The 20,315-nt window shown below is 42.2% G+C and overlaps 1 protein-coding gene across 2 annotated transcripts in view; it reads right to left on the bottom strand.

The window, feature by feature from the left end:
* The window catches only part of SNX25 (sorting nexin 25), a 385,706-nt gene that overhangs the window by 136,196 nt on the left and 229,195 nt on the right, over positions 1-20,315 (bottom strand). For both annotated transcript variants that reach the window (XM_073578576.1, XM_073578585.1), the window contains exon 6: positions 2,500-2,570. In XM_073578576.1, coding sequence (XP_073434677.1) covers positions 2,500-2,570 — 71 coding nt within the window. The remainder of the gene's footprint in view (positions 1-2,499; positions 2,571-20,315) is intronic.

The following is a 20,315-nucleotide window of genomic DNA, read 5'->3' as shown; positions in this document are numbered from 1 at the left end:
GTCACCACTGGAAACTGCCGTGTAGGATAAGAGATGTCTGCTGGAAGCATGGCTCACTCCTGATGTCATGTTTTATCATGGGAAATGCCACATACGCTGAGAACCAACAGGCATCATTGTGGAGCGAGAGAAGAGGCGCACATAACAGCAGCTGTGAGCCATTATTCCTTGTTGATTCTGGACATTCATGAAACTTTGATATTATTCTTATGAGCCGTGATATCAGGGGAGCTGGGCACCGTCAGCTTTATCTGTGCCTGCAGAACCAGTGTACATAACGAAGACGTCATCTGTAGTCTTCTATTAACCACATTCATCCAGAGCCCGGTATTGTATTACGGGGCTAATATAAAGAGAAGCCATAAATTACAGAGAGAACGCTAAAGGCATGTGGTATTGTCCTCTACAACCAAGGGAATTGGGAAGCTCTGATGTTACACGGAAAAATTAGAGCAGAGTTCTGCTGGATAGATTGGGATTTTATTACCAGTTTTTATACAAAATTTTATTTCTTCAAGCAAACAATCAAAGTGGTCGACAGCGATGCTTAACCATTTCACTGCTAAGACAATATTTACCCTTTCAAAAAGCACAAATAAAACCTGAATAATAAAATACACAAATCATATTACACTACCATAACACATCTTGTGAAATTAAACACTGGCACATTATAAAAAGTCATCCATCACTTTGCACTCATGGACACCTTAATACATGACGTATTATACAAGACACTTATGCAAACACATATAAGCATATATACTTCACACTTACAGGGGTTGTCCGGCCTTAGGCTACAAGTATGCAGTCACTCAGACTGCAGCCTTGTAAAAGCGCAACACTGCACACTGTGAGGATTCTGCAGCGCTGGGAGCAGGAGATCATGTGACCGCCAGTATGTGACTTGCATGCTTCATGCCACATTCCGACTACACCGTTTCCAGGATATCATAATACACTTACATTGAGCGAGGACGCATCCAATAGTTGCCATGTGAACGTATGTATGCAATTCAAACATTTCCGATTTGAAAGCCACTTGCATGCATTTTTTTTTTCTTTTTTTACAAGCATGAAGACAAATAAAGAGATTTCCAAAGTTTCGTAACTTTTCATGCTGGGCAAAATTGTAAAATAAAAATTAAAACTTTAGATACTCAAATTCTCCTTTGATCATATCTTCATTTTCCTAGCTGTTACCTGGAATCTGTCACCCTAAAAATGCAGACACCATGTTATAGAGTATAGAGGAGCTGAGTAGTGGTGATGAGTGAGTATACTCGTTGCTCGGGTTTTCCAGTGCTTGCTCGGGTGCTCGGAGATTTAGTTTCGCTTGCCGCAGCTGCATGATTTGTGGCTGCTAGACAGTCTGAATACATGTGGGGGTTGCCTGTTTGTTAGGAAATCCCCACATGTATTCAGGCTGTCTAGCAGCCCCAAATCATGTAGCTACAGCGACAGAAACTATATCTCCAAGCACTTCCAAATACTCAGAGATCACCTGAGCATGCTTGGGAAATCTTGAGTAATGAGTATACTCGCTCATCACTAGAGCTGAGCAGACAGATTACAGATTTTTGTGAGAAAAGATCCAGTATGACCTGTGTTTAAACCATTTAAATTTCTGCACTTTCCGGGACTTTGGGTCCAGTGGCCGGTCCCATCAGTGACTGACAGCTATATCTGCATACACTCTTATACAAAGAAAGTTGTCAATCTCTGATAAGCATTTGCTATATTCACTTGATAAAGACGCTGGTATGACGGTAAACATATTGCGAATAAAAAACCTTATTATCATCGTTGTCGAATTGTTTTACTCCAGTTATAGCGCACCTTCATCCAACTGGATCCAATATCTCCAGGAGGATTTACCCACCAGCCACGAGGCTGCAGCAGCTGGATTGTTCAGGTCTCCATAGAGGTTGTGCCTACCACAACCCCACCAGGGGAGTGCAGCCAACACTTACCCACTCTCCCTACATAGGGTGTCACCCCATTGTGCCCACTGTTCCCCACATCTAGATTTCTTTATCCCCATTGAATATAGCTGCCATTCCTGGCTGCAATGACAACCTTTCCACACAAGTTACATCTCACCTCTGCCTTCACAGGATAAATACACAGTACAAGGATTCTTGCTGTAGGACGCCCACCATGCTTGTTGTTAAGACCCATGTAACTGAATACGGATTCCTAACAAGCAGACACTCTGGAGACCACACATAGCAAAGAGAAAAACAGCGGGATCAATCCCATCCAACAAATGGCAGAAATACTTCAGTCAACTCTGCTTCTCCCTATTCTAAACTTTACTTCGGTGGTATAAGACGGAGATGGTTTTGTAGACACGGAAGAAGAGCTGCCAGCAATGATCTCACATCACTGATACACACACGTCTCTCAGCCATTAATACGGTTAGACTTTTGTACACAGAAGCCCTGAGGTCACTAATTGTCTGAGGAATAAAATGCATCCAAAAAAGGAACTCTTACCTTTTTGTCTTTTCAACTGTGGGAAACTGCCAATAGTGGTGGCCTGGATAATTTCTACAACAATCTGATACCTTTGGGGACAACAGAAAAGTCACGTTACATATTTAGACCGTTGCGTGTACTTCGTGAACAGTAAAACAATTTCTGTTAGTAATGGAGCAGTGGATGGTCGGATGAAGCTAACAAAACAAATTTTTGACAAGATGAACTTTTGCTAACTTTACAGATGGTAACAGTAATATTTAGGAACCCATAAAAGCTAGACAAATGAAAATGGGACTCAGCAGCATTTCTACACTTGCTCATCTGTTTTGTAATGATGGCAGGGACTACTCCCTGTATACAGAAATAAAAAAAAAACATAAGACTTATTTATTGGTCTATACGTTGCAGGGGGGTTCACGCTCTCTAGCAGCGGATGAGCTAAGCACAAATTTGCATGGTGCAAAACATGTCCAGCTCTCTCTCAACTCATATCAAAGATCAGCATCAAGAGGTCTTTCACCTCTCACTCACAGAACCAACTGAGGAAGCTCCGCTTTCTTAAACAAGCCACTCATACCCTGCAAGTGGAGAGATGGGAATGACCAATCCCAAACAGCTGTTACAGCGGCTCCTAAAACCCAGACACAAAATCCAGGCCCATTAAAAAAAAAAAAAGCTCTCAGCACTAACTGTGCTGGAGCCTGCTTTTACATGCTTTGTATCACCGAGGCTAACCACCACGGTGACCCACATCTCCTGTCCAGCTGCCACTTCACAAACACTAAGAGGCCAATGAGTATATCGAACATATTATCCCACTTGGGTAGTTAGCTTTTCTCTTAGAATCCAGTAATGTATGTTTCTAAAAGGTAGGCAACATACCCCAGGACCTTAACAGCCAGGGGGACGCATGGGCTTCCCTGGTCCCAGAAGACCCAGCTGGTGCCTAAAAAAAACAAAAAACTATCAGTAGATTCAAGCTGCTCTAATCACTGGCAACAAGAAATGCTAATAGATCACTGTAAGGCTGTGTGCCCACGTTGCGTTTAAGCGTTTTTGAAGCGTTTGTGCCAGATCAGACGCTTCAGAAATGCTTAAAATAAGCTTCCCATTAAATTTAATGCATTTTTGGCTTTTTGTGCTAATGCATGCGTTTTTCTCCGCTCAGAGAACGCTTAGCAGCTAAAAACGCAGCATGCTCATTATTTTCCGCATAGGTCCGCGTTTTTAGAGGTTTCCAAGCTTGCCAATGATAAAGGTCTAGCCGAAACGCATCTTGCCGTGCGCTTCACAGCAGTAATTTTTCCTATTTCTGCTTATATCTATAATATGCAGCTATGGATAAATATTTTTAATCTACGTTTGAAATAAAGAAAAAGATTTTTTATGTACTTCAAACTTGGCTCGCTGGATTCATCTCCTTTTCGCATTTATTGTTGGCAAGAGCTCCTGTCATTTATCCGTTGCTGAGAGCCTATACAGTATAGCAGCTTATCTTTTGAACCAACCGGGTAAGCTGGCATTTTTTCTTTTTTATTGCTACATATTTTTTGTGTACAATCGTCAGTGTAACTGTGCTGTGTCAATGTAATGATGCCATGTCAGTCACATAGAGCTCAGCTTCAGCAGTAAAGATGGATGGTACATCTGCAAGGACGAACAGATGGTGGCAAGGTCTGGCAGAGGCCCTCAGGGAAAGACTTTGCAGCCAAGAGCAAAGGCTGTATCAAGATTCAGACTCAGATGATATAGCTACGATTTAGGAATTAGGACTCTATATTATGGGTCTCTTAGCAATGTAATGTGGTGACCAATAAACGCCATTCTGCACAAGTCATCACATGCCCCGATAGGAACTGTGACCTGCTGATATTCTATATACTATTCTTCTATAGAGGTTAATATGTGTCGGAATGTACCTGTTGGAAAAACTATTGTGAAAATATAGTGTAAGAAAATAAATATCTTATTAGCTTCTATTCAGTGGCAGACACTGGCAGAAGAGAACCCTTTTAAGAACAGTACATGCGCTTTTTGCTGTCCAGTAGCTCATCATAACGTACAATTCCCCCTGCTTTGGAGGTGGTACTAGGCCCCCTTACCTCCTGTGCAGCAACACAGGTTGCACGAATAGCATGTCCACATCTCCTATGGGATTTTAGGCCAAGAGGCCTTCAAAAACAGTCATCTAGCATTAAAGACTGCTTTGAACAGAGAAAATAACACCCCACACATTATATAATAAATTAGAAGATACAAGCTATAGTTTAGCACTCACTAGTTGGTCTTTGGCATTTACTTCCCTCCCGGGAAGCAGAAAATTTATTTTTAGAGCATATGGGACATAATTTCATTATGTAAAGCAAATACAAGGAATGAAAGGGTCCCTTTAAGTCTTTTAAGAAAGCATAATAATAGTTACTTAATTAGGCAGCCATAACCAGCAGCACGTTAGAAGCTAAAAGTGACCATACAACTCTGATGTCAGCCAAACAGCTATTTTCTCAACTTGGCAGTTTTAGTTGAATTACATCTAATGTCAACGCTGGAAGAAGCGTTTGTGGTGAAACGTATGCTGGAAGTGGTGTGTGACTTGGTGCATGCCAGCATTTTTTTTCCTATACTACTATGACTTTCCCAGTCAGTAGCATCACAGTGATAGAAGCACAGTCATATGAGGCATGGTGCTTAGGGTTTTGCTCCCATCAGCAGTCCATCTTGTGTATTACATTGTAATTATTGTGTTTGACATCGTAAGATTTTACACAACATTGTGCATGGTATATCACATAGGTGCTTAGCTTATTTCTGGATATACAGTAAGTGGAATCACTTGTATATGTTTAGGTGCCTGCGTTACTGTTGAGCCTGCTGCTTCACATAGGCCCGGCAAGACTGGCATTGAACCAACAACCAGCAGAGGCGCAGCCACAGACACACTTGGTTCCAGCTTCCCAAGCTAAGCAAGCCTCGAGTACATGGGATGGGTACTTTGTCAGAGCCCTTACCAGGCCCGCTGTAGCCGAGCAGCTGGCGACAGGTGATGCAGCCAGAGACTATTCGAGATCAGGTACATACCTATCAGCAAGAAACCCTGGGAGTGTTGCATGAAGAGAAAGGGAAATGAATCCTAAGACCAACCCTGAAAGAGAGCAACCAAGATGCAAACACCACAAAACATAGGAACTGCAATAAGCAGCAAAGACCTGAGCTGGTGAGCAGGGCTAAAATGCCAACGATCAGGTGTTGACTACCTCCCAATCACCCCCAGACAACCCATGCTCCCCATGCAGTGAAATCCATGGGAGATACGGCGTACTGCGTCCCCAATACTACAGAACACAACGCTCCATAAGATTGGGACAATCTCTCTGTGCATGTGGCAACTCCACCTCCAAGGTCAGGACAATGGTGGCAATTGGGACCGGAGTAGCTTAGCACTGGACCCGATCCATTCCCAGGTGGTAGCACAGAACCACAATTCCTAACAAAAATGTCATCTTTTTTTTTTCATCTCATTGTGTTGGTTTTTAAGGGGTTTTATGTGAATTTATGATTTAGAGAAGATCGTTTTTGCTATTAAAAATGACTCCATGTTTCCTTTGTAGCCCATCTTATCAATGACACCTTACTTTAATGTCAGCCCAAATCCACATTTGGAGTATTGCTTTAAAAAAAAAAAAAAAAAAAAAAAAAAAGGTGATTACAAGGTGGGCACTCATGTTTAAATGCAGTTATTGGCTGTACTCTTTGGGATGGGAAAACCTTGTAGAAAGTGTTACACTTTCTTGCACCAGTCATAGGGTAAATGAGGCCCAAAAATAAATGGACCATCTGTGCAACGCTGTTGTCCCCCATAAATTAAAAGGGTGGTCTTGGGAAAACAGGTTATCAACTATGCACAGGATATATGAGAACTCGTTGATTGGTGGGGGTCTGAATGTTGGGACCTGCATTGTTCAGCAGAATGGGGAACTTTACTCCCTTGTAAGAATGGAGTGGCAGTGAGCAAGATAACCCTGCGCTCCATTCATTCCCTATGGGCTGTGCTCAGCTTTTTCCAGCAGTCCTATAATAACAGTAAAAGTTAGCAAGGCCAAAAACAGACAATTGTCCATTAAGTTCAGCCTACATTCTGTCAGAATAAATCCCCAGATCTACGTCCTTCCAAAGAACCTAATAACTGTAAGATACAACATTGTTACGCTCCAGGAAGACATCCTGGCCTCTCTTGTACCCCTTGACTAAGTCCGCCATCACCACCTCCTCAGGCAAGGAATTCCAGATTCTCACTTCCCTAATAGTAAAGAATCCTCTTCTATGTTGGAGGTCAAACCTTCAGACGCAGAGAATGCCCCCTTGTGACCATCATCTTCTTTGGTATAAACAGATCCTCGGAGAGATATTTGTATTGCCCCCTTATATGCTTATACATGGTTATTAGATCGCCCCTCAGTCTTTTTTTCTAGACTAAATAATCCAAACTTTGCTAATATCTCTGGGTATTGTCGTTCCCTCATCCCTTTTATTAATTTTGTTGCCCTCCTTTGTATTCGCTCTAGTTCCATTATAGCCTTACTGAGCACCGGTGCCCAAAATTTTACACAGTAACTCCATGTGCGGTCTAACCAGGGATTTGTAGAGAGGCAGTATAATGCTCTCATCAAGTGTAGCCAGACCTCTTTTATTGCACCCCATGATACTGTTTGCCTTGGCAGCCGCTGCCTGGCACTGGCTGCTCCAGGTAAGCTTATCATTAACTAGGATCCCCAAGTCCTTCTCCCCTGCCGGCTGCTCCCGGGCACTGGCGCTGCTGGAAAGAAATCTCTTGCTGCGATATTCATTACAAGGTTCTTTATTGTCCTCTATGAGTCTCAATGCGGTATACTGGCATCTTTATCAAGTGTAAGAAAAAAAATAAAACAACTTACACACACTGGTACATGGAGGTGTTTATAGACAAAAATGGGAGCCAAAAAGCCTATGGTACCATCAACTAAGGGGTGAGTTTGGGTCAAATTCAAAAAGGGGCCTGGAACACAGGAAAAGGAGGACGAGAAAATAAAAATGGCTCTGAGGGTTTGGAGGTCAAATTGAAAGTGAGCCTTGGAAGACCGAAAGAAAAAAGAAGGGGGGAAAAAAAAAACAAAAGTGCAAAGTAAAAGAAATGCTATCATAAGGAGTTGACAGGACACAAGGAAACAGAGAGGGGGTGTGTAACTATAAAAAAAAAAAAAAAATTAAATTATTAAGCATTAGAAATACCAGTAACGGAAAATTGCTGAAACAGGAATAAATAACGTGTAAGACACGAGGATTACAACCCGAACGAAGCATAACATATAAAAGACTAGGGGGCGGACTAATACATAAAGCCATGTTAGCGATTAAATTTAGAGGGAGGAAATATTAAATTTAAAAAAAAAAAAAAAACTGAATGGAGGGCTCGACAATACATTGTGTGACACGCTGTCATATGCATGACAGCGCTGCAAACACCGCTTCTGATTCGCGGGGAAACCATCTCGCTGTGCAAAACAGCTGTGCACTCATGCTGCCATCGGAGGTATAAAGTTTACCTCCGGTCACTGGTGTCAGCTGAAGGGACTACTGATCCCATCATCCAACACCTGTTACCGCTAATTACAGTGAGAGCAGGAGTGGCGGAGGGGAGTATTCATCAGCCGCTCCTGCACTGTAAATAATTAAAAAAAAACCTGTGTGTTCGCCTGTATTTTTGATAACCAGCCAGGCAAAACTGACAGCTGGGGGCTGCAACCCTCAGCTTCAGTTAGGTTGGTTATCAAAAATACAAGGAAACCAACACCATTTTTTAAAATTATTTCAAGTCTCACCGTGCAGTGCTGAGCTCAGAGAGTTCACCGCAGTTCACAGTGAAAAATTTCTTCCAGTGAACTGCGGTAAACTCGGAGAAAAGTGCTGCACCGTGAGACTTTCTCACTGTGCTAGTAGGGATCTTACCGAGGTTTCCACAGTTCAGCCCGGCAGGGAACATGGCCTCAGTGACCTGCAGTAACCACAATGATGTCACCGCTAGTCACTGAAGCTGCACTTGCACCAGCTCATTCTCCCAGCCTGGACAGTCATCTTGGCACCATTCAGGTTGAAAATGGTTTATCCACCAGACATGTATTACGGTGTGAGGCAGAACAACAGAGAGGTGAGGGATATGGTTGTTTTTATCTTTGTTTTGCGATGAAGCAAGTATGGTTTAATTTATAAATAAAGAAATCTGTGTCATTCTTTCACTTAAAGGACTTTATTCTTGCTGTGTGTTTTTTACAATATAACTGTAGGATTAGTAATGGATAGGTGTCTTATAGACACTTTTCCATTATTAAGTCGTGGACTTGATGTCACCTGACAATACAAAGGTGACAACCCCACAAATATGAGCCCCACTTGCCACCGCTACAGGGCAAGTGGGAAGAGCCGGGCAAAGCGCCAGAATTGGCGCATCTAAAAGATGCACCTTTTCTGGGCAGATATGGGCCGCTGCTTTTAGGCTGGGGGGAGGGGCAACATCACTGGCCCATTACCAGCCGGAGAATACCAGCCCCCAGCTGGCTGCATTAGCAAGGTTGGTTGTCAAAAATAGGGGGCCCCCACGTTTCTTTTTTAAAAAGTATTTATTAATTGAAAACCAACCTTGATAATGCTGACAGCTGATGGATGCTGCCCCCAAACTATCAGTTTTGCCTGGCTGGTTAACAATAATACAGGGGAACACTCGCATCAGCCGCCACCTGCTCTCACTCTCATTAGTGATAGAAGGCGTCAGCTGATGGAAGTAGTAGTCTCATCAGTGGACGGCAATGACCGGAGGTAAACTTTTTACCTCTAATCACAGCTGCGGGCTCATGATGTCATTTGACAGTGTGGGAACCGCGGCTGCCTGACCGGCAGTAATGATTTTACTGCTGATCAGAAGCAGTGTTTGCTGTGCTGTCATGCACATGACAGCGAGACACACAACCGGTGTTGGGTAGGCTGAACCCGAACAGTAACCCGGACTTCCTGGTAAATCCGTGTTCGGTGTCCATGTTTGAACAGTAGTTGCTCATTACGGATGCTGAACTTTACTGTTCAGGTTCGCCCATCTCTATTGCAACAGATCAGAAGATTAATTTAACTGGATTTCTCCTTTAAGTAGAAATTAAACTGTGTTCCAAATTATTATGCAAAAAAGTTTAGGAGTGATAAGGTTAGAATTTTTTTGTTTGTCATTTAAACTCATTGATGGTGATGTGTGTCAGGGCTCTTTATATCACTGAAAGCAATTGCAGATACCAGTGCAAATTAGTATGGCAGGTGTGTCCAAATAAAGGCAAGACTACTTAAGAAGGCTGTTCCACATTATTAAGCAGCCTACATTTTTTGCCAAAATGGGAAAGAAAAAGGATGTGTCGGCTGCTGAGAAGCAACAAATTGTGGAGTATTTAGGTCAAGGCATGACTACAATCAACATTGCCAAGACACTTCATCGCACAATCAAGAAGTATGTAGCTGATTCCCAGCACACACGTGTGCGTGCTGATAAGGAAAAATTGAGGACTCTTTCCAACAGGCAATTGCATCAGGTTAAAAGAGCAGCTGCAAAAATGCCTTGTCATAGCAGCAGACAAGTTTTTGAAGCTGCTGGTGCCTCCAACGTCCCCCGAACAACAAGATGCAGGGTCCTTCAGAGGTTTGCAGCTGTGCGTAAGCCATCCTGTCGACCACCTCTATCCACTGCACACAAGCAGAAACGGCTTCAGTGGGCCAAACGATACATGAAGACTGACTTCCAAACTGTTTTGTTCACCGCTGAGTGCCGTGCAACGCTCGATGGTCCAGATGGATGGAGTGGAGTATGGCTGGTGGATGGACACCCCATGAAAACACGGCTAAGGCGCCAACAAGGAGGAGGTGGAGTAATGTTTTGGGCTGGAATCATGGGCAGAGAGATTGTCAGCCCCTTTAGGATCCCTGAAGGGGTAAAGATGAACTCCATAATCTATGTGGAGTTTCTAAAACAGCACTTCCTGCCATGGTTCAAGAGGAAGAACTGTGCTTTCCGCAGCAAGATCATTTTCATGCATGATAATGCACAGTCTCATGCTGCAAATAACACATCTGCATCTCTGGCTGCTATGGGCATAAAAGAGGACAAACTTATGGTGTGGCCACCATCTTCCCCTGACCTCAACCCCATTGAGAACCTCTGGAGCATCATCAAAAGGAGTGTCTATGATGGCGGGAGGCAGTTCACATCTAAGCAACAGCTCTGGGAGGGTATTCTGTCCACATGCAAAACAACTGAAGCACAAACGATCCAAAAACTGACATTTTCAATGGATGAGAGAGTTCAGAAGCTTCTTTCGAACAAGGGGGCCTATGTGCAAATGTAACATCACCTAGAATAAAGTTTTGACTTGAAAACTGTTTGTTTTCATTTTGTATTAAGCGGATAATGCTTATCATTTCACAATTGACCATTTTTTTGTTCAAAATAAAAAGAAAAAAGGTTGAAAACTCTGCTGTGCATAATAATTTGGAATATGCATTTTGAGTGTTTCTTATTTTTAAAAATATACTATTTTCATAGGCAGTTTGTTCAAAAACATTGCAATTATACTAGAATATTAGATGACTGGAAAATAACAATGACTGCAATTCATATAGGTAATTTAGAGAAAATATGAGGAAATATTTTTTGCATAATAATTTGGAACACAGTGTAAAGATGTCAGACTACCACCACATTATATGGGTTGTTGAACAGACGGGTAAAAAGAGAAGCCGCTATTTATAGCCATTCACTGAACGGTTGGCATTTTATGTAGCAGCAGAGCCAGTTGTAGGAGAGACTCAACAGAACAGTGCTCCATCACAGATAATGGTCACCTAGACTTTTACATTAGATGGCATCTAATAAGCCATCATTTCGTCTGTCAGTAGCACTCAGCAGATCTGCACTTGGCCCAGACAGCTATTTTTACATCCCATAATAAGCTGCCAGGCAACAAAATGAAGCTCTAATACTGAACATTGACACATAATCAAGCATACAAAAGCATAAATTTTATTTTATTACAAATAAAAAGAAAATTCCCCCAACAAAAAAATATATATAAGACTAGAATCCTGTTTTGGCAGTAATGTCTGCTTCACTAGGTTGTCGAAATGCTTTGGGCGCACAGACTTAACACTTTTTTTTTTTTTTTTTTTTTATTAGCAGAAAGTCTGAGTAGTTTTCATATTTCCCCTCATGATTTGTCCAAAAGCCTACTCTGTGTGCACACAGGTTATTTGTAAAGTGTCCTCTGAAGTTTTTTTTCTTAAAAAAAAAAAAGCCTGAAAAATGGCTTATAAACGACTGGAAGATTCTTCCTAGTCATTTCTGCTATAGAACCATTTGGCTGTTCATCTGTTCTGTCTCTTGAGTGTTTGTTTTAGATTTTTAAAAACACCTAAAAGGAAAAACAAAAACAAAAACAAAGAGCATATCATATGTCTGAAGCAACTTCTGGTGGAATCCACTCCAAACTAGGTACTGGCCAATGAAAAGGGCTGTAAAAAATGGCTTCAGAGATAATAAAAATATATATATATTTTCTAAAACTCCACAAAATTAGGAGTTTCCTTAAAGGGAATCTGTCACCCTTTTTTTGGACTATGAGCTGCCGGCATCGACATCAGTGGCTTATCTACAGCATTCTGTAATGTTGTAGATAAGCCCCCGATGTAACCTGAAAGAGAAGAAAAAGGAGTTAGATTATACTCACCGGGGGGCGGTCCGGTCCGATGGGTGTCGTGGTCCGGTCCAGCGCCTACCATCTTCATGCGACGCAGTCCTCCTCTTCCCTTTCTGTCGTGGCTCCGGCGCAGGTGCACTGCTCTACCCTGTGCCGGAGGGAAGAAGAGGACGGCATCGTATGAAGATGGGAGGCGCCGGACCGGACCACGACACCCATCTGACTGGACCGCGACACCCATCGGACCGGACCGCCCCCCGGTGAGTATAATCTAACTCCTTTTTCTTTACTTTCAGGTTACATCGGGGGCTTATCTACAGCATTACAGAGTGCTGTAGATAAGCCCCTGATGTCGGTGCCGGCAGCTCATAGTCCAAAAAAAAGGGTGACAGATTCCCTGGTTTTGGCTTGAAAAAAAACTAAAAAAATCTGTGTGTATTTTTATAGCCAAAACTTCCGAACCCCTCGGTGTCAAACTGAACTTCAACCATCAAATAGCAACCAAATATAAATGCACACATGTGAGTAGATGCAAGAAAGGCCTAAGAATTGTGTAATCGCTTAGTACTATTACTGCATTCAGCATTTTACGCCAGAAGAGGGAACTATAGAAACTACTCCATGTGAACGGTAGTGTGTGTGTGTGACATCAGAACACAATATATTCTGCCCTGACATTTCAGTAGAACCTTGCCGGTGGCATTTAGGCACGTGTGCATGTTAGATGTAGTCAAAGTGATGAATGTTTTAGGTATTACAATAAGTAAGCCAGCCCCACTCCATGTCTATGGATTGCCTGCGGCAAAGGAGGGAACAGGCTAAGCGATTCAAATAAGCCCGTGAGCCAGCCCCAATCACGGGTCACATGTTGACACAGGAAGCGTGCTTGTTTAACCCCTTAATGACAGCCATTAAGTCTTTTAACTGACCTCAGATTTAAGAGAATAGCATCTCCATACAGGTGACAATCCAGCAGCTGTCGGCTGTACACTATAGCTGACAACTTGCTGTACCACAAACGATCAGTGTTGACACAATCAATATCTGTTTAACCCCTTAGTTGCTGCTGTCAAAAGTGACTACATCAAATAAATGGTTAATAGATTGTGGGGGCTTCCGCTTTAATCTAATTGACACACCGAGATCATGATTGTGTGGTCCTGATGTTTGCCATGGCAGTTCATGGCCAAATAGCGGCCTTAAGGGGCCTTTACACATAGCGATATCGCTAAAGCGTCACCGATTTTGTGACGCAGTAGCGATATCGCTATGTGTGATACTTACCTCCGACCAGCTCCCCCGCTGTCTGTCGCTGATCGCACGAGATCGTCCAGTTCCATTTCTCGTCGGGCGCTTCCTGCTGGCGCCGACGAGCGACGCGTGGACGCGGGCAGGCGGGACGTCAGGATCGCCACGTCTGAAAGGTAAGTAACGACCGCTGCTGTGTCGCTACATCGCTGTGAGATCTGCCTGTGTGGAAGCTCATACAGCAAAGCACAGAAAGAGCAAAACAATTCTCCAATAATGATACACAGCAAGGGAACAACAAGGTTTACCCGTACAGGTCTCCAGACAGTGCACTATCAGGGTGCAGTGGACCCATATAATTAGGATGGCAACACAGGTGCAAAAAATACCAACAAAATAACCTGCTCACATCCTACCAATACATGGAGGGGGCGGTTATCTGGCATATAGATGCACACGGAACTTGTGTTTGCAAAACCAAATGGGCCCAGCTGCACCCTGAAAAAGAGTGCAAAGAAAAACACATTTAAAAAAATGTGGAGTATTAGCTGGGCCCATTTTGGTTTTGGTTTCTAATTATATGTTATGTAGTTGAGCTTTGTACAGACTCAGCGGTAGGATATGTCAGCTGGTTTACATCCAGTGCAGTAATTATTGGCATCACCAGTATTACTTATCTGGGCTTTACATATGATATAATATTGCCCAAGGGAAATCCCATATTGGTGACCTTTGAATTAGTATATCCCACTATATACTTTTTGGTTGGTAAAATGACTACACCTTACTATCAAACTATCTCATATTTTTTGTGGTATTGATTTTGGATATCTATTCCCATCACAGGCTGCCCACTTGTTCTTTCTAGCATCGGGCCTTATATGATTACCCATTTTATTGGATCTTTGTAATACCCTGTATCTCTGATATGTGTCCTTTTTGACAAATAAATTTATATACGTTTGCAATGGATTTGGATTCTATGTCCTCCTTTTTCTCAGGTTATTTTGTTGGTATTTTTTGCACCTGTGTTGCCATCCTAATTATATGGGTCCACTGCACCCTGATAGTGCACTGTCTGGAGGCCTGTACGGGTAAACCTTGTTGTTCCCTTGCTGTGTATCATTATTGGAGTATTTTTTTGCTCTTTCTGTGCTTTGCTGTATTAGTATATATTAGTGTTAGGTACCCGTAAACGTGGAGATCTTTGACGCAGGTTACGGGCTCACGTATTTTGGCCAAAATCTCAGCTAATACTCCACATTTTTTTAAATGTGTTTTTCTTTGCACTCTTTTTCAGGGTGCAGCTGGGCCCATTTGGTTTTGCAAACACAAGTTCCATGTGCATCTATATGCCAGATAACCGCCCCCTCCATGTATTGGTAGGATGTGAGCAGGTTATTTTGTTGGTATTTTTTGCACCTGTGTTGCCATCCTAATTATATGGGTCCACTGCACCCTGATAGTGCACTGTCTGGAGGCCTGTACGGGTAAACCTTGTTGTTCCCTTGCTGTGTATCATGTGTGGAAGCTCACCAGCGATCATGTAGCGATGCACCAGCGATCCTGACCGGGTCGTATCGTTGTCGGGATCGCTGGTGCATCGCTAAATGTAAAGGGGCCTTTAGAGTCTCCCGGCTTTAGCGGTCAGTTCAGAAGTTAGCAACATTTAGGTGGTAAACAAACACTTTTTCATTCCTGCTATAGCACTTTGCATTAATACCTGAAAATCACCTCAAGGGTTAATACACTACCTGACAGTAGTCTCCAATGTGTCAAGGGGTGCCGTTTTTAAAATGCTATCATGTTTGGGGTTTTCCAATATATAGCACCCCCAAAGTCACTTCAAACATGGATAGGTCCCTCAAAAAAATAAATTTTGTAAATTTCCTTGAAAAAAATGAAAAAATTACTGCTGCATTTTTAAACCTCCTAAAAGCCTAACAAAATAAAATAGCGTTTTAAAAATGGTGCTGATGTAAGGCAGACATGTGGGAAATGTTATTTATTAATGTTTTTTTTGTGGAATGACTATCTGGATTAAAGGGATAATCATTCAAAGTTTGAAAATTGCAACTATTTTTACATTTTTGTCAAATTTTGATATTTTTTTTTATAAATAAAACACATCAACCTAAATTTACTATTATCATAAATTATAATGTGCCACGAAAAAACAGTCTCAAAATCAATGGGCTTTGTTGAAGCGTTCCAGAGTTATCACCATATAAACTGACAATGGTCAGAAATTAAAAAATTAGCCCTGTCACTAAGGGGTTAAAACACAAAGCGAAAGTGAAGCTGCAACCACACAGATATCGAGATTGTGACATGCCTGTTTATTGATGTGTATGAGTAAGCTGTATGTCTTGCTATTTTGCAAATATTTTGAATAGACTAAAAGTGAAATCCCCTTTTAAGAATTTAAGCACACTACCATATAACAACCATGTATAACCTCTGATTTATAGAGAGTCATATTTCGGCAACCAGAGTTAGCCATCTGCCTTTGTAGGTGTAATAATAATAATAATAGCAAGTACCTCCAATTAGAAATGTATAGTTCTTCTGACTCGCTATGTCGCTTACCCCATGTGCAGGACATTGCAGAAGCTTAGGTATCCATGGTTACGACCATTCATAGAGTTGCAGTTAGTTGTTAGTGGTCATAACCATGGATACCTAATGTACTGCAGTGGCCTGCACATGGGGTAAAAGACAGTAAATCAGAAGAACTATACTATGTTTCTAATTTTAGGCATTTGCAAATAGTATTATTAACACACCTACTACATGCAGGGATAGGACGTTGGAGATGGGAATACTCCTTTAACGTACACATTGGGCAAAAGTCACTAGACTTGCTGATTTCAGCAACACTGACTAACCTATGTGCATTGGGGTCTCCCGCCTGTCCATCGTAGGGAGAATGTGGGAAACAACATGACATGTTGTTTCTGGCTCAGTATTGGGATAAACGTGTATGAAAACAAAATGTTGCATGTTCATAAGGGCTTTGGGACAGATACCTGTCTCACAAACACCAGTCAACACATTACTGTAATTAACTTTATATGAATTCAAGTCACATTTCAGCTACAACCTCTATGATTAAATCAAGGAAAAATACAAGTTTGCCAGCGGTGGATCAAGCGTATTGATTTGTCGCCTTAGTTTCTCCTCCCTCGTGTATCAGCTGACGTCTTCATGTTGTGATAGAACAGCAGAGCAATAACAAGTACAAAACAGCTCGACTAACAATGAAGCCATCACAGGATCATAAGCCCAAATCAGATCCCCGTCACTACACTTCTGTAATGATTGGCGCCAGAAGCATCACTATCACACACAAATAGAAAAATTATCACCGCTCGCTTTGTACTCAAGTTCAAGAATATTTCTAAAGAATATTGTAGAAACGTGTAGTAGAAAAGAACTTAGATTAAAAAAAAAAAAAAAAATAGAAAAAAAAAAAATCATCCTGTGGCAGATTGTTAGGACCATTTCTCCAGCAGAGAGGCTTCAACATTAAATGAGGGAGGAAGGAAATGGATGGGAAAGAAAACCAGATATATCTGCATTCCTAAAAACTTTAATCAGCTAAGTACCATATTTTTCAGATTATAAGATGCGCTTTTTCCCCAAAAAATTTTGTGGAAAAATGGTATTGTGTCTTATAATTAGAATATAAATAGTTCCCACGCGTAAAGATTTATATAATCACATTTTGCAAGGGGGATCTATGTCAGAAGGGATGAATACGGCCTACATAAAGTTTCTCCCGAAGGGAGGGAAGGATTTGGAAGACCCTTCCGGATATAGACCAATATCATTAATAAATCAAGATGTTAAACTTCTCTCAAAGATAATGGCAGACAGGCTGGCTAGGTTACTGCCTAGATTGATATCAAAGCAGCAAACAGGTTTTGTGAAGGGAAGATCAGCCGTTACTAATATAAGGAAAGCCATGTTATTGCTAGACAAGATTAGAGGGAAGCATTTGGATAAGGGAGAGGATCCAGCTATGGTCACACTGGACGCAGAAAAAGCATACGATAACGTGAGGTGGCCATGGCTGGGTCAAGAGTTGGATAAAATAAATCTGGTAAGTCCGTTTAGACAATTTTTGGCGCTACTATCTCAGAATCCCAAAGCAAGGGTATACACGCCGGGGTTTCTCTCAGATGCCTTCAAGCTGAAAAAGGGAACGAGGCAGGGGTGCCCGTTGTCCCCCTTAGTGTTTAATTTGGCGATAGAACCTATGTCGAGATATTTAAGTGATTGCAGTTCCTACAAAGGGATAAAGGTGGGAAATGAGACAGTCAAAAATGCCCTATTTGCAGATGACATAATTCTGTTCATGAACAACCCAGAGGAAGCTCTCCCTATGTTGCTGCTTGAAATTGAAAAGTTTGGAAAATTCTTGGGCTTTCGTTTAAATAAGTCTAAGGCTATGTGCCCACGTAGCGATTTTTAAGCGTTTTTTGCCGCGATTTTCGGCGCGAAAACGTTTAAAAATCGTGTACAGAACGCCCCCCATGCATTCCTATGGCATTCCGCACATGCTGTGCTAATGCTGCGCTTTTTTCCGCGGCGGAACCGCATCGCGGAAAAAAATCGCAGCATGCTCATTCTTTTGTGCGGAATCGCAAAGAATTGCCGCAATTCCGCACCCATAGGAATGTATGAGAATCGCTTACTTCCCGCATGTGGCTATGCCCACCATGCGGGAAGTTAAGCGTCTCATGTGCGGTTGGTACCCACGGTGTGGAGGAGAGGAGACTGTCCTCCAGGCCCTGGGTACCATCCCCCTGTAAAAAAAAGAATAAAAAATAAAAAAATCGGGGTATATTTACCTTCCGGTGTCCCGCGCTGCATTCCCGGGCCCCAGCGTTCCCAGTAATGCCTTGCGGCACGGTCCAGTGATGACGTAGCCTCGCGTGACTCTAGCGGTCACGCAAGGCATTACTGGGAACACTGAGGCCCGGGAATGCAGCGCAGGACGCCGGAAGGTAAATATACCCCGATTTTTTTATTTTTTTTTTAGCATTTTAACATCCTATCTTTTACTATTGATGCTGCATAGGCGGCCTCAATAGTAAAAACCCGGTCACACTTGTCAAACACTATGTTTGACGCGTGTGACCAACCTGTCAATCACTTTCCAAGCGATGCTTCAAATCGCTTGGAAAGTGCTTAAATATCGCACGCGAAAATCGCTGCAAAATCGTGATCATAATCGCGGTGAAATCGCGCGGAAAAAAAACGCGCGATTTCTGGGAAGGAGTCCGGTTTTTAGTGAGCGTTTTAAAACGCTACGTGGGCACATAGCCTAAATGTGAGATTCTGTTCAGGAGGAGTGAGGTAAAACGTGGCCAGCAGAGTAATATAATGGGTATCCCGAAAGCGACAACATCTATAAAGTACTTGGGAATTTATTTGGGGAGAACGCCGAAACAGAGTTATGATCTCAATTATAAGCCTATAATAGACAAAATAGAGAAGGAGTTGGAGAGGTGGGGAAATCTACCCCTCTCGCTGCTGGGTCGCTGCCACCTAATCAAGATGACAAGCTTTGCGAGATTACTGTACCCAATGCAAACTATCCCAATGTTAATTCGTCACGCAGATGTTCTCAGATTAAACAGGGCCTTTTCTAAATTCATCTGGAGGGGTAAAAAGAGCGAGATTGGCTATAAGAACTCTAATGCACACAAAGGAGGGAGGGGGAGTGGGATTGCCAAATATTAGGGGATATAATTTATCATGTTTAATGAGGAATGTAATAGACTGGATTAAAAAAAGGGGGCGATATACTGGCTACAAATTGGAAACGGAATTTTGTGGTTTGTGGGACCTGACGGCGCTGCTACATACGCCGCTGTCACACATACCGCCAAACATTAAATATTCGGTAATATGTAAAGATACCATTGCCACATGGAAGGCAGTAAGAAAGAAACTAAAAATGTCGTGGAGAGTGTCAAAACACCTGAATCCTTGGGCATTTCCAGCCTTTAGATTAGGAAGAGAAAATAAATTATACACAGAGTGGTTGGGGAAAGGTAAACAGACGTTAGGGGACTTAATACATCTACAAGAAGGCCGCTGGTTGACGGGATTGGAAGTGATAGACAAATTTGAGTTGCCGAGATTTCATTTGATGTTATATAGTCAATTAAAGCATTATGCATTAGACCTCCTTCAGGATGTGAGGAAGGAAATCGATTCAGAAATATGGGAGGACTTGGTGACCAAAGACATTGGAGAAATATCTATCACCTCAATATATGGGATGCTCAGGGACATATTACGCACTTCAGGGAAGGGCAAAATATTTCACAAATGGGAAAAACATATACATGATAAAGAACTTGAGCATAAGATTCTGCAGGGCTGGGAATTGGTAAGAAAGCATATCATCAATGAACAATGGAGAGAGAGTCAGTTCAGAATAATGCATAAAGCAATATGCGGCTTCAATATACCTCCGACTCCGCAGAATCCTGATAGGCAGACAAGTTGCCCAAAATGTACAATGCCCAAAACAGACAGAACTTGGATTGTGGTCATGTCCCAGGACACAAGAACTCTGGTTAAAAGTCCAGGATATGTATCTGAAGATCTGTGGGATATGGGTAGAAGTAGATCCACTGTGTTGGTTGCTTCACTTTACGACGGGTAAAACAAGAGGGGGACGGCTACATGACTTGTTTCACACCATTGCAATGGTGACAAAACGTCTAATTCTGCAACACTGGCTAGCTAAAACACTCCCAGGGATTAAAGAGGTCAAGGAAGGTTTAACATCGGTCTTATTTTTGG

This window comes from Dendrobates tinctorius, unplaced genomic scaffold (assembly GCF_039654945.1).
Source record: "Dendrobates tinctorius isolate UK_male_01 unplaced genomic scaffold, ASM3965494v1 ptg000008l, whole genome shotgun sequence".
NCBI lineage: Eukaryota > Metazoa > Chordata > Amphibia > Anura > Dendrobatidae > Dendrobates > Dendrobates tinctorius.
This window is presented reverse-complemented; position numbering and strand designations above follow the sequence as displayed.